The sequence below is a fragment of the Cannabis sativa genome, chromosome 1 (genome assembly GCF_029168945.1).
Source record: "Cannabis sativa cultivar Pink pepper isolate KNU-18-1 chromosome 1, ASM2916894v1, whole genome shotgun sequence".
Taxonomy (NCBI): Eukaryota; Viridiplantae; Streptophyta; class Magnoliopsida; order Rosales; family Cannabaceae; genus Cannabis; species Cannabis sativa.
The window spans coordinates 53,851,981-53,864,375 of record NC_083601.1 but is presented as its reverse complement, the minus strand read 5'-3'; the positions used below and the strand labels follow the sequence as shown (position 1 = coordinate 53,864,375).

The 12,395-nt window shown below is 30.6% G+C and overlaps 2 protein-coding genes across 2 annotated transcripts; both read left to right on the top strand.

Annotated features, from left to right (window-relative positions):
• The first annotated feature begins 2,382 nt into the window (after window positions 1–2,382).
• Window positions 2,383–4,449, top strand: LOC115706713 (probable NADH dehydrogenase [ubiquinone] 1 alpha subcomplex subunit 12). The gene is made up of 5 exons (XM_030634432.2): window positions 2,383–2,544; window positions 3,089–3,115; window positions 3,467–3,555; window positions 3,725–3,834; window positions 3,922–4,449. The coding sequence occupies exons 1-5, from the start codon at window positions 2,456–2,458 to the stop codon at window positions 4,072–4,074; spliced, it is 468 nt and encodes a 155-aa protein (XP_030490292.2). The 5' UTR covers window positions 2,383–2,455; the 3' UTR covers window positions 4,075–4,449.
• Window positions 4,450–8,463: 4,014 nt separating this feature from the next.
• Window positions 8,464–12,186, top strand: LOC115705941 (D-xylose-proton symporter-like 2). The gene is made up of 14 exons (XM_030633429.2): window positions 8,464–8,881; window positions 9,095–9,183; window positions 9,266–9,344; window positions 9,435–9,494; window positions 9,606–9,672; window positions 9,760–9,884; window positions 10,232–10,333; window positions 10,461–10,829; window positions 10,915–10,962; window positions 11,090–11,152; window positions 11,250–11,330; window positions 11,439–11,537; window positions 11,655–11,792; window positions 11,892–12,186. The coding sequence occupies exons 1-14, from the start codon at window positions 8,837–8,839 to the stop codon at window positions 12,021–12,023; spliced, it is 1,497 nt and encodes a 498-aa protein (XP_030489289.1). The 5' UTR covers window positions 8,464–8,836; the 3' UTR covers window positions 12,024–12,186.
• The last annotated feature ends 209 nt before the right edge of the window (window positions 12,187–12,395 follow it).

The window sequence follows — 12,395 nt, the reverse complement described above, 5'->3', positions numbered from 1 at the left end:
CAGTAAAATGCTCGGGTGCTGGAATTATGAGTCTGTGAGCCATCTGAAAAAACAAAAACAAATAAATAAAGCTGCCAAAAAAATTTAAAAACATGTCGACATTATATCGACATGCCGTCGACATTATGTCGACATTATCAAAAGCAAACACAATTCAATTATGTCGACAAAATATCGACATTCAGTCGACAATTTTAATCGGGCAACAATTTCACAGCATCTCGACAAAATATCGACATCCTGTCGACATTCAGTCGACAATACAAACTTAAATTCAACATGTTAATATAATCGACAACCTGTCAATATGCTGTCGACAATTTCAATCAGACAACAATTTCACAACAAGTCGACAAAATATCGACATACAGTCGATATTCAGTCGACAATACAAACTTAAATTCAACATGTTAATATAATCGACAACATATCGACAACCTGTCGATATGCTGTCGACAAATTCAATCAGATAACAATTTCACAACATGTCGACAACATATCGACATACTGTCGATATTCAGTCGACAATACAACCTAACAATCAACAAGTTAATTTAATCGACAAACCATCGGCATACTGTTGACAAGTCGTCAACAATATAGGGCAGAAAATACACTTAAACCACTAATCGACATCCTATCGACATACAAATGATATCCTATCGACATACAAATAACAGCAAAATTCAAACAGACACCCAATCTATCGACATCCTATCGATATCCTATCGATATGTCATCGACAACCCTGTAATAAACACAGATACCATTGAAACACTAACATCTACAACCTAAAGATCACAAAAGCTACAAAAAATCCACTAATCTCAACAACATGCAATAATTGGCATCCAAATCTATGAAAAATATATTTTTTTCTCAAAAAAAAAACATTACCTTTTAATGAATTTGGTGGTGGTGGCGACGGGTCCTGCTCGTGGTGGCGACGGCGGTTCTTCCTTCGGTTTGGGTCGACGTTTCGTCGTGGGTTTGGGTGAAATTTGAGAGAGACACACCTTGGTTTGGGTTTGGGTTCGCCTCGTTCGTGGGTTGGGTTCGCCTCGTTTGTTGGGTTCGTGGTGGAGATGGTCGACGGAGATGGGTTTGCTGGTTTGGGGGTTTGGGGTTTACGGGTTCCTGGTTCGTGGTGGAGATGGGTCGAGGTCGACGGTGGTTTCTGGTTCGTGAAGAGGGAAAGCCAGAGAGAGAGAGAGAGAGAGGGAAAGTGAGAGAGAGAGGGAAAGTCAGAGAGAATGAGTGAAATTTTATTTTAGGGGTATTTTAGGAATCTTTTTGAATTAGTGGTATCAATTTGTACAAAAAATAAAAGGATCCAATTTTTGATATAAGTTGTATTATTAGGGTCAATTAATGAAATTTCCCTTTTTATTTTACCAATAAAAAAATTGTTGTTGCTCAAAAATAAAATAGACACATGATATTACAAAATAAAAACTATATAGTTTTTTTTCCTTTGGACAAAATGAAACACTATATGTTATACCACTCTTATTTTTTTTTTTGTTTGTTTTAATGAAAGTTTGGAATCAAATTCTTTTTTAAGCTTTGTTATTTTTAATATTAAGGGCTCGTTTGGAACGACGTATTAGGTCGTATTATATTGTATTATATTGAATTGTATTTTATGCAATATTTTTATGAAAAACTATGTATGGTATTAACTTTTATGGATACCTAAATATATAATATTTTAGTATAAATTAAAGTTTAACATAGTATTATATAAAAATATGATATATAATCCAATTCAATATAATACAATACAATACAATACAATACGACTTAATACGGCATTCCAAACGAGCCCTAAGAGAATTATACAATTTAGGCTTTTATTCATAACAAGCTCAATGGACAATAGGGTGGGAAAGTTGATAATTTTATTATTATTATTATTATTATTATTATAAAATTACACAAAATATTACATTTATCTCATTACCAAAATTCTATCATGAAATTAAGACTTAGTAGGGGCTACTTAAATCAGAGATTCTCCTCCCATTTTTGTAAGAAATATATTTCTCTTTTCTAATTATTTTTTACTTTTGTTTTTATTTTATTAATTAAAATTAAAAAAACAAATATATCTTTCAAAAAGCTATAAATATAAATAAAAATACTTATACTTTTTAATAATGATAATTTAGTTAAATTTTATATTACCTTTTCTAATTTTATAAAGAAAATAAAATAATTTTAATTTTTTTGAATAATTTTGATAAACAACATAAAAATATACTAAAAGATGTAAATAAATCTAAAAATCACAATAAAAATATGAACAGTTGAATTAACATAGACTTTTGGGCTTGGGCTTGGGCCTAAAGTAGTGCGTTTTAGGCTGAGGTGTGATCGGCCCAATTCTACAGATTTTGAAGAAGGTTTTGACACGAACAAGGGAAGAGAGAGAGAGAGAGAGAGAGAGAGAGAGATGGCATCGGTGGTGAAGAGCGTATTCAGGTCGATCAAGGAGAGAGGCGTCGGCAACTTCCTCAGGGAGCTCAGAGAAGAGGGCTACTTGTCAGTTTTCTTTCTTTCTTTTTATTTATATATCATTTAAATCAATATGTTTTTATGTTTTTTTTCATTCCTTAAATTATGTGTTTGGATACCTAGAAAACTCTCAACAACATGGCTTTAAGTGTTTTCATAACACTTGATTGATTCAATAAAGAATGGGTATGATTATGTCAAGTTTTTGCAGAAAGAAAGTTGTAACATTTGCTTAAAAAAAGTATATATTGAATGTATCGAACTGGGTTCTTTCATTGACAGTTAAAGGGAAATCAAATTATACTGTTGCTGGAAATTTGCTTGATTTTGAAGAGAAATGTTGAGAAAATGCAATAATTTGGTGATGACAATGACAAATTTTTTTCATGGCTATTGGAGCTGACGGCATAAAGCTCTTTGTTAAAATTGTTATTTGAATATTTATGCATTACAAGTCAAAACCCTTTTAAGTGATTATATCATTAGTAATTTTTCAAATGTTTTTGAGATTTAGGATGATTCTTGACTCTAATCTTTGTACCCTACTGACCATACTTATCAACTATTGCAGGAAAGCCCTTCTCGATGGGAACCTAATGTAAGTAATATGATGCTTTTATTCATTCTTTATACATGAAAACTTCTGTTATTAACTTCTTTTTGGAATTTTAGGTACTTTGTGATGAAAAAATTGTGCTAATGCAAGATTAAACTTTTACTTGTAATATTTTGTGTTGCATTCATGGGCATTAATAAACTGTTATGGCTAGAATTCCTTGTTATAAGTAAGTTTTGATGGTTACGGATCATTCTTTGATAAGCTATATCATTCATCAGATTGAGATTCTTTATGTTGTGACCTATTCCTTGATTTTTCATTCATTTTTAATTATGATATTTACACATGTCCTTATGGATCGTGTGCCACAATATTGTTTCATTGATGTAGGCAAACAAAAATCCACAATATTGGGGCAACGCTTGTGGGTGTTGATAAAGTTGGCAACAAGTATTATCAGCAACTTGACACACAATATGGTTAGTATTTGCGCTCTCTCTTTTTGTCTTGACACACTACAATGGATTTTGTCTTCGGATAATTCTCACTATTGTGCTGATTCCTTCAAAGTTTCCATTTCTTTTGTTTCCTACATTTTTGGTGCAAATGTAGCATCTGATTGACCTTTTTTCTGTTGTTTTTTTACAGGAAGGCACAGGTGGGTGGAATACGCAGAGAAGGGTCGCTACAATGCTTCTCAAGTCCCACCAGAATGGCATGGTTGGTTACACTACATAACTGACCATACTGGTGACGAGGCAAGTACTGCTAACATTTTCTATTTCATTACATGTACTCTTAACATGAAACATATGAGTAACAGAGGAACGGTATAACGTCTGCAGCTTCTGATGTTAAAACCAAAAAGATATGGAATTGAGCACAAGGAAAATTTCTCTGGAGAAGGTGATGAATATATCTACCATTCGAAGGGACACGCCCTCAATCCAGGACAGAGGAACTGGACAAGGTACCAGCCTTGGCAACCAACCAAGTAAATTTTCATGGAATTGTTCCCCGAGAGGTTCGAGAAAAAATTGTTTTACTCTGCTACTCTTCCAGCTTTAATAAATGGTCTCTCCCTTGAGTTGGTGAATCAAACTTGTGTTTTATGTTGTCACAAATGCATCTTTATTCAATCTTTTGCATTGGGAACTTTCTGTTTCTGCATTTGAACCTTATTTGCTTTCAGAGGGGAAAAGCCAACTATATGATTCTTTTTTCACTTAATTTTAGTTGATAAATACCTTCCCCGTGTGTATTCTGTTCTTCAAAATTATAGAAGTGTGCATTGTGGTAGATGGATGATGTTTTATTATAAATAATTGTGTTGTGAACTAACAAATAATATTAGGCAAAATATGATTTGAGTATTGAAGGGTGTTTGAACTGATTTATTCACGCAAGCTTCTTCATAAACAATTTTAAGCATGGCGAAATAATATAGCATGAAAGGACCAAGAAAACTATACTACACTACATTCTCTTTTTGGTTCTTTGTTTGGTTCCCCTAACTACCATGACGTTAGTGAAGGATAATCTTACAACAGAACATCGTTAGTCATTTTATATTCTATATAGGGATGCTCAATTTTCACTTCAGTACAACAACATGGAGTAGCTAGCATATTCTATCTCTCACTTGTACTCTTTATAGATATGTACCTTTGACATGAAACATATGAGCACAGGGAAATGATTTAATGTTAAGACGGAAAATATACATAAATATATGAGAAATGCTAAAAGGCACCAGTAGTGCCTAGCACCACCTAAAGGTGTAATTTGTTATTGGTATAATTATGTATCGGATTTCATATAATTTAATTTAATAATTATTATGAAATATCACTATATTTATACAAGGCGTAACCTCTAAGTGGTGCTTTTGGCAACTGACCAAGTAAACTTTCACGGAATTTTTCCCCAAGAGCTTTGAGAAAAGAAGAAAAAGGTTTCTCTATTTTTGCACTTTAACTTTTGATGATAAATACCTTCCTTCCTCATCTGTGCTCTATTTATTAAATTGTACAATTATGCATTGTGATTGGTTGTATAGTGAACTAACTAATGATATTAAAAAAGTTTGATTTGAGTTCCACCCAAATTGAAAAGGAGATCATTATGTGGATGAGTTGCAGGGTGTTTGGACTTATTATTCACTGAAGGATTTGCATAAACAAATTGAAGCAGGGAGTAATTTAGCATTTAAAACACCTTGTACACTACAGTCTACACTACATTCTCTTTTGAATTAATAACTCTTTATTATCATAAATATGTGGTTATAAATAAGTTTCTTCAATTGACATTTATATCTTAAAATCATTTTTTCTTTATCTAACTTTCTTAAAACTGTAAGTCATTGGAAGATGTCAATTAATAAAGTTAGATACTAAATGGTTAGTTGGATTGTGTAGAAACTTAGAGAAACATTATGAAAAATAAAGAGAGAAAGAAGAGCTTCTCTTTCTTTGTTTGCTTCTCCTAAGTCTTAGCTAACTACCACCCAATTAGTGAAGGAGAAGCTTACAACATACCATCATTACTGTACCTATGTATTATATAATGACTACCACAAGATAAGCTTTACTCTCACACCCATCATTTTCATCATTTTTTTGTTTTGTTTATTTGTTTTTTTTTTCCAGCAACATTTTCATCACCTCTTTAATATAGAAGAACAACATTTTTTTTCTTTCTTTCTTTATTTTACATTTTGAGTTAATAATATATTTTTTTTTAAAAAAAAAAACCATTACGGATAATAGAATAAAAGAAAATAAATTTAAGAGCACTATCATGAGCTTCTCTACTCTATTTTTTAAAATATTTCACAAAAATTTTATTTTTTTATATTTTACTTCACACTTTTACATTACACCATATATTAATTTCTCTATTTTTTTTATCTATATCATTTAAATGTTATTTTTAATATATTATATTATTTTTTTAAAATGAAATACATTAATATATTAATATCACACACACATATATTAAAAAAATTGATAAAAATAATATAATATTTATAGCTCAATGAATACTATTTATTGAGCTAAAAAAATGTATTATAGCTCAATTTTAACTCATTTAATAGAATGCTCCTTTTACGCATTTATTTTTACTAGTAAAAAGTTATGTGCGACGTATACTAATTTTATGTTAGGTATTTTTTACTTTATTTAAAAGATGTAATTAACAATTAAAGAAAAAGATATTATTACTTATTAGGTGAGATTATTATTATGTATATCTAAATAATGTAATTTATAATTTTGACAATTAAAAGTAAATACTGGATGTAATATATTATAGTGTTTAAGAAAACTTGATAATTTAAGTGTAATATGTTCTTAAGATAATCCAAAAATAAACTAAAAATTCATGTTCAAATACTAAAGAAAACACAACTTAAATGTGTGTGAAATAAAAAAAAAAAAATTGAAAATCAATCTCTAAATTATTGATAATTGAAGATAACATCTATCTAAAAGTTGTAGATAAAAAATCTCTTTTTCACAAATTATAATGTAAAATGATTTAGTTAAAATACTTTATATATATATATATGGAACACTTCTAAATGGGTAATACCCATTGATGGGCACTAAAAACAATTAATAAGGTAACAATCTAATAACTTTTTATGGCAAGTTTCTAATAATTATTTTTTAAAAAAAAAATATTATATTTATTTTTTATAAAATTGCAAATAATAATTATAACCAATACTTTTGAAAAAATTATAAATTATTTTTAAAAATTAATTGAAATTACTACTTTATAATTTTATGAATTTGTGAGTTTATTAATAATTTATTATTGTAAAACTGAGAATCATTTACATGTATATTAATGTGTTTATTTTAATAGGAGAATAAGAGCTTGATTGTGGAATCCAATTGTCTTAATATTATTCATGCTCTTAAAAATAAAATGTTACAATACTTCTTAGTTCTTACTTAGGGTATCATTGTTAGAGAAATATTATTATCATCTAATATTTTTTTGACATTACCATGTATCATTCTCCTACAATAACTAATGAGGTATTGTTCATTATTTATATTATTAGGATTGGAAGATGATAATTTTGTCTAGGGATCAAGTATAATTTTTTGTGCTGAAATTCTTGTGTTGGCAATTGCCATTATTCAATAATGTTTATGACACTTTTTTTCTTCGTTCATTTTTTTGTTAAAATTTTCTTCATTGGTTTTGTTCTTATAGATTTTGGTAAGCTCAAGTATTTTTTGAAAAATAAAAACAGATAAATGATTAACATCAAATATCAGTTCAAATATTAATAAGATTTGTTTTATTTTTATTTTATTATTTTATTATATATAAATAATATTTTATTATTTTATTAAATATAAATAAAAAGTTACCCATGAATTTCTTATAAACCAATAATTCAGTTATAGGCACACTTTCTCATAAATCAAGAATTTAGTTATATAGTCACACTTTATATAGAATAGATATTTAAGAGAATGAACCATAATAATTCAAATTTAAAAGTATAATAGGAGTTATTATTATTATTATTATTTTGAAAAATGTACTTTGTTAAAATCTGTTGAGTAAAGCTGATGGGAGAAACCTCAAAAAAATAAAGTTGGCATGATAATATCATTAATAGAAATAGTAATATAAAGGGAGTAGCCAAAGTAAGAGTTAGTTTCCTTAATGTGTATAACATTGAGACAAATGAATTCCACCAACATGAGTGTATCTAAGACAAACGCAAAGCCCAATCTCAAAGAAAATAGGCAAAGAACAAAAGGCCAAGTGTTGTGCCGTGGCCACCATCACTCCATCTGAATTCCTCAACACTCAACACCACACCAAGGCCATTGGATTTTTTTAATAAAAATACTAAAATATGTTTTTTTATTAGAAAATAAAAATACTAAAATTATGTTAGGAATGCACCATTACTTACACCCACATAATATTAGCACGTGGAATGTGAGGTTTTATAATTTTACAGTGCAATATATCTTGGCACAGGATTTAAGGTAAGACTCATATCTATGAAAAAACAAAAACAAAATAATGTTTTCTAATGTGGTGGTTGTGAGAAAAATAATAAATAAAAATTCTACACTACATCTTTTTAAAATAAGTGCAGAGATAAAAATGTTAAAAATAAGATTTAAAAAAATTTATTTTACGCGTGATTCATTTATTTTATACTTGTGTGAAATAGATAGTTTAAACATTGATCTTTATTTATTTTAAATTTTTTAAAATTTTACATAATATCTTAAATAAATATAATATATACCATTAAAAAAACTATAACATATACAATTATTAAAAAATTAAGACTAAAAAATTCCTATAAAAGTCGAAAGAATTAGAGATTGTATCAGTGATTTTAATAGGATTAGGATGCATTATATAAACTTTGGGAAATTTAAAGTATTGTTAAATATTAATATCACATTATAGTAATGGTTGCACATTTTACAAATTCTTAAAATACAAATATATATAATAATAATAATAATAATAATAATAATAATCTCAAAGTAAAATCTCACCTAATATATCTGAATTGAGCTCTTTGCCATTAACTCACCTGCGTACATACTAAGTTTTGAACATAACACAACACATACAAAACAATACTCAAAACAAGAATTCAACTTTTGATTATTTGACACTCACAACGACCAATTTTGATCTTTATTATATCTCTGGGTTGGGTTTGGTTTTTCTCTTGTTCTGTTTCAGAAATTCCAAGCTATGGCCTCTGATCCTGAGCAGCACACTCTCTCTTCTATTGGAAAGGTTTGTGACTCCTCATTCTCAACTTGGGTTATCTTCTTTTTCTCTGTTTCTGGGTTTGTGAAAGTCAACTGTTTTGAGATTTCGTAATCGAATTCTAATACGTGTGGATGTTAAATTGCTCTTCTTTCTCTTCTTGGAAAAACCCAAATGGGGAATTTCTTTAATCTTGCTAAAGAAATGATTTTTATTGTTTTATTTTGTATGTGGGAAAAGTCTTCGGGTGAGATTGGAAATGAAAATGAGCCTCTTCTCAGTAGGGTTCAACATTCAGATAACTACTCTGTTACTGCTGCAATTCTCCCGTGAGTATCTCTCTACAGTCCTTTGCTTAATGTCTCTTAATGTTTATATTCATTTATGGTGGCTTGGCTTTGTGCTCTTCAGATTTCTGTTCCCAGCTTTAGGTGGGCTGCTCTATGGATATGATATTGGTGCCACTTCTTGTGCTACAATTTCTATACAGGTAATGAATGATATGATAAGATTACATATTTTTTGAATCCTTTATTCTTGATGTGTTCTATTTCCTGGCTTTGTTTGTTAATCTTTGCAGTCAGCCACATCAAGTGGAGTATCATGGTATAATTTGTCTTCTGTGGATGTTGGTCTCATAGTAAGTTTTTTACAGCTGATTTTCTTTTCCTTAAAGTTTGTGTACAAAGATGTTGAATTTTAGACCAAGAAACTGTTTGTATAAATGATATGTATCAATTGGATTTTGCAGACCAGTGGCTCATTGTACGGTGCCTTGCTTGGCTCTCTGTTGGCTTTTAATGTTGCTGATTTTCTAGGTTTGTGATCTAATGTAGTTATACAACTGAAGTTCTTATGATATGCTTCATTTCTTGAACAGTGTTGATGATTGATTTTGTATGAAGGGCGAAGAAAGGAGTTGTTTTTATCTGCTTTGGTGTATCTCATTGGAGCTATAATAACCGCAGTGTCGCCTAACTTGCCTATCATGGTCGTTGGGCGCATTATATTCGGTATAGGAATTGGACTGGTAATTCATTGGGGTTTGAACTTTTCTTATTGAAGTAGTACTAGTGTGTAAGAATTTTAGATTGTTTTCTTAGTTTTTTTGGTTATAATATAGAATCCTATTCAATATGTAATTGAATTATCATAGTAGAAGAATTAGTAATCGAACACAAACATCCAAAGAGAAAATAACTGCTCGGAATCAAACCTTTAGAGATGTAAAACTTCTAACTACATGCATTTAAGAAAAACAAATCATGAAATGCTTCATGCTTGTCTTATGTGTAAGATAATTCACTTCATACTCCTAATGTTTGTGTTCTTGACTGCAAATGAAATGTGTTATACATTTGGTTTCTTCATTGTTAGGCAATGCATGCTGCTCCAATGTACATTGCTGAAACAGCTCCATGTCAGATACGGGGTCAACTAATCTCTCTTAAGGAGTTCTTTATAGTACTCGGAATGGTTGTAAGTTCTTCAACTTTGAATCTGGTTACCAAGAATTTGTTTCCACGCTCCTTTATGCAATTTAAATACAAGAACAAAGAGCTTCTGGGTATTAGAATTCACATTAAGTAAATTCCTTTAATTATAGGCAGGTTATGGAATTGGAAGCCTTCTTGTTGATGTGTTTTCTGGTTGGCGCTACATTTACTCTGCCAGTATTCCATTGGCGATCGTGATGGGAATTGGAATGTGCTGGCTATCCGAATCACCGAGGTGGATTCTTCTGCGTGCCATACAAGGGAAAGGAAATATGCAGGATTTAAAAGAGAATGCAATACTTTGTTTGCGCCGGCTTAGAGGTCCAGTCTATCAAGACTGTGCTCCCGCGGAAGTGGATGAGATGTTGGCTGAACTTTCTTTTGTTGGAGAAGAGAAAGAAGGTTCAATAAGCGAACTTTTTAGAGGAAAATGCTTGAAAGCCCTTATAATTGGTACAGGATTAGTCTTGTTCCAGCAGGTATTTTTAACTAATTTTAGCTATACCTTCAAAAGTTATTAATTAGGAAAATTTTGGCTTACATGAGAGACAAATTCCATGACAGATCACAGGGCAACCCAGTGTTCTATACTATGCTGCATCTATATTTCAGGTATTACACTAATATTTTATTTACAACACTTGATTGGGCATTGATGAAGAACCTAATTACTTGAGCAGCTTTAGATGATAAATTTTAGGCTTATTAATCTGTTTTCCTAATCAACATAATTTATTAGAGTGCAGGGTTCTCTGCAGCTTCTGATGCAACCCGGGTCTCAATTCTACTTGGTGTGCTGAAGGTAAACTTTCTTTTTTTAATTATGAGATCTGAATGTTCTTAACTCATGCTCTCTTCTCAGTTGAAAAAATGTCTTGACTTGGTTTTTGTAATTGTAGCTAATAATGACCGGACTGGCTGTTCTTGTCATTGATAGACTTGGGAGGAGACCCTTACTGCTCGGAGGTGTTTCGGGAATTGTGAGTTCTTTTTTCTCTTTTTGTTTTTCATATTGGAATTGAAAATGTAGAGAGTTTTCTATGAAGCCACAACAAAAGAATGAACCTTTTTTGTTTGACAAATGACAGGTTGTCTCTTTGTTCCTTTTGGGATCATATTACCTATTCTTGGATAATCTATGGATTGTGGCTGTTATTGCATTGCTTTTGTACGTTGGCAGTTATCAGGTAAGTCATGAAAGTTTATTTTGTTCTTTGTAGTTTGTACCATCTCTGATATGATAACGAGTTTCATTTCACTTGATTTTACAAATTGGTGACTGAATACACTGATGCTGCTTGCAGGTATCCTTTGGTCCCATTGGTTGGCTAATGATATCGGAGGTTTTCCCGTTGCGACTAAGAGGACGGGGACTGAGTATAGCAGTGCTTGTTAATTTCGGTGCAAATGCGTTGGTGACATTTGCATTCTCCCCTTTGAAGGTGCTTAAATATCAGAACATTCGAAGTTCGTAACACATTTGCTTTCTTTTTTTAGAATTCTTATGAACACGATACAATGTTTCATTGTGTGATTTTCAGGAATTGCTAGGAGCTGCAATCTTGTTTTATGTATTTGGAGTTATAGCTGTGATATCTCTTGGTTTCATATTCTTCGTTGTGCCCGAGACAAAGGGGCTTACTCTTGAGGAAATTGAGGCTACTTGCCTTTAGGAATTGATCTGCTGCCTTCAACTTGAAAGTTTAAAATTAGTTGAAAACAGATATATCTCACATGTGCCTGTACTTGTAGAGTTTACCTAAACTTGGGATTTTCCAGTTGTCTATTATTTTCTTGTAGAGTTTAACAATAATAATAAATATATGTTTTCTATGATATGATAGTGGTACTCCTTTGTGAAATGTGGTTCGAATTTATTTTGGAATTTTTTTTTACCTATAGTCATGATGAATTTGTACTACTAAGACGAGAATATGAAGATTGGTTTCATGTTAAATTTGGTTAAAATGACCCCTAATTCAAAAGTTAAAAATATTCTTCTTCTCAGGGTAAAATTTAATAAGTTTTTTCCTTATTCTTATACT

Coding starts and splice junctions, on each gene's coding strand:
- LOC115705941 (XM_030633429.2), top strand. CDS start 8,837: ATGGCCTCTGATCCTGAGCAGCACACTCTCTCTTCTATTGGAAAG. Junction 9,495..9,605: donor CTGTGGATGTTGGTCTCATA/GTAAGTTTTTTA, acceptor TGGATTTTGCAG/ACCAGTGGCTCATTGTACGG. Junction 11,793..11,891: donor TTGCATTCTCCCCTTTGAAG/GTGCTTAAATAT, acceptor TGTGATTTTCAG/GAATTGCTAGGAGCTGCAAT.
- LOC115706713 (XM_030634432.2), top strand. CDS start 2,456: ATGGCATCGGTGGTGAAGAGCGTATTCAGGTCGATCAAGGAGAGAGGC. Junction 2,545..3,088: donor CTCAGAGAAGAGGGCTACTT/GTCAGTTTTCTT, acceptor CAACTATTGCAG/GAAAGCCCTTCTCGATGGGA. Junction 3,835..3,921: donor CTGACCATACTGGTGACGAG/GCAAGTACTGCT, acceptor TAACGTCTGCAG/CTTCTGATGTTAAAACCAAA.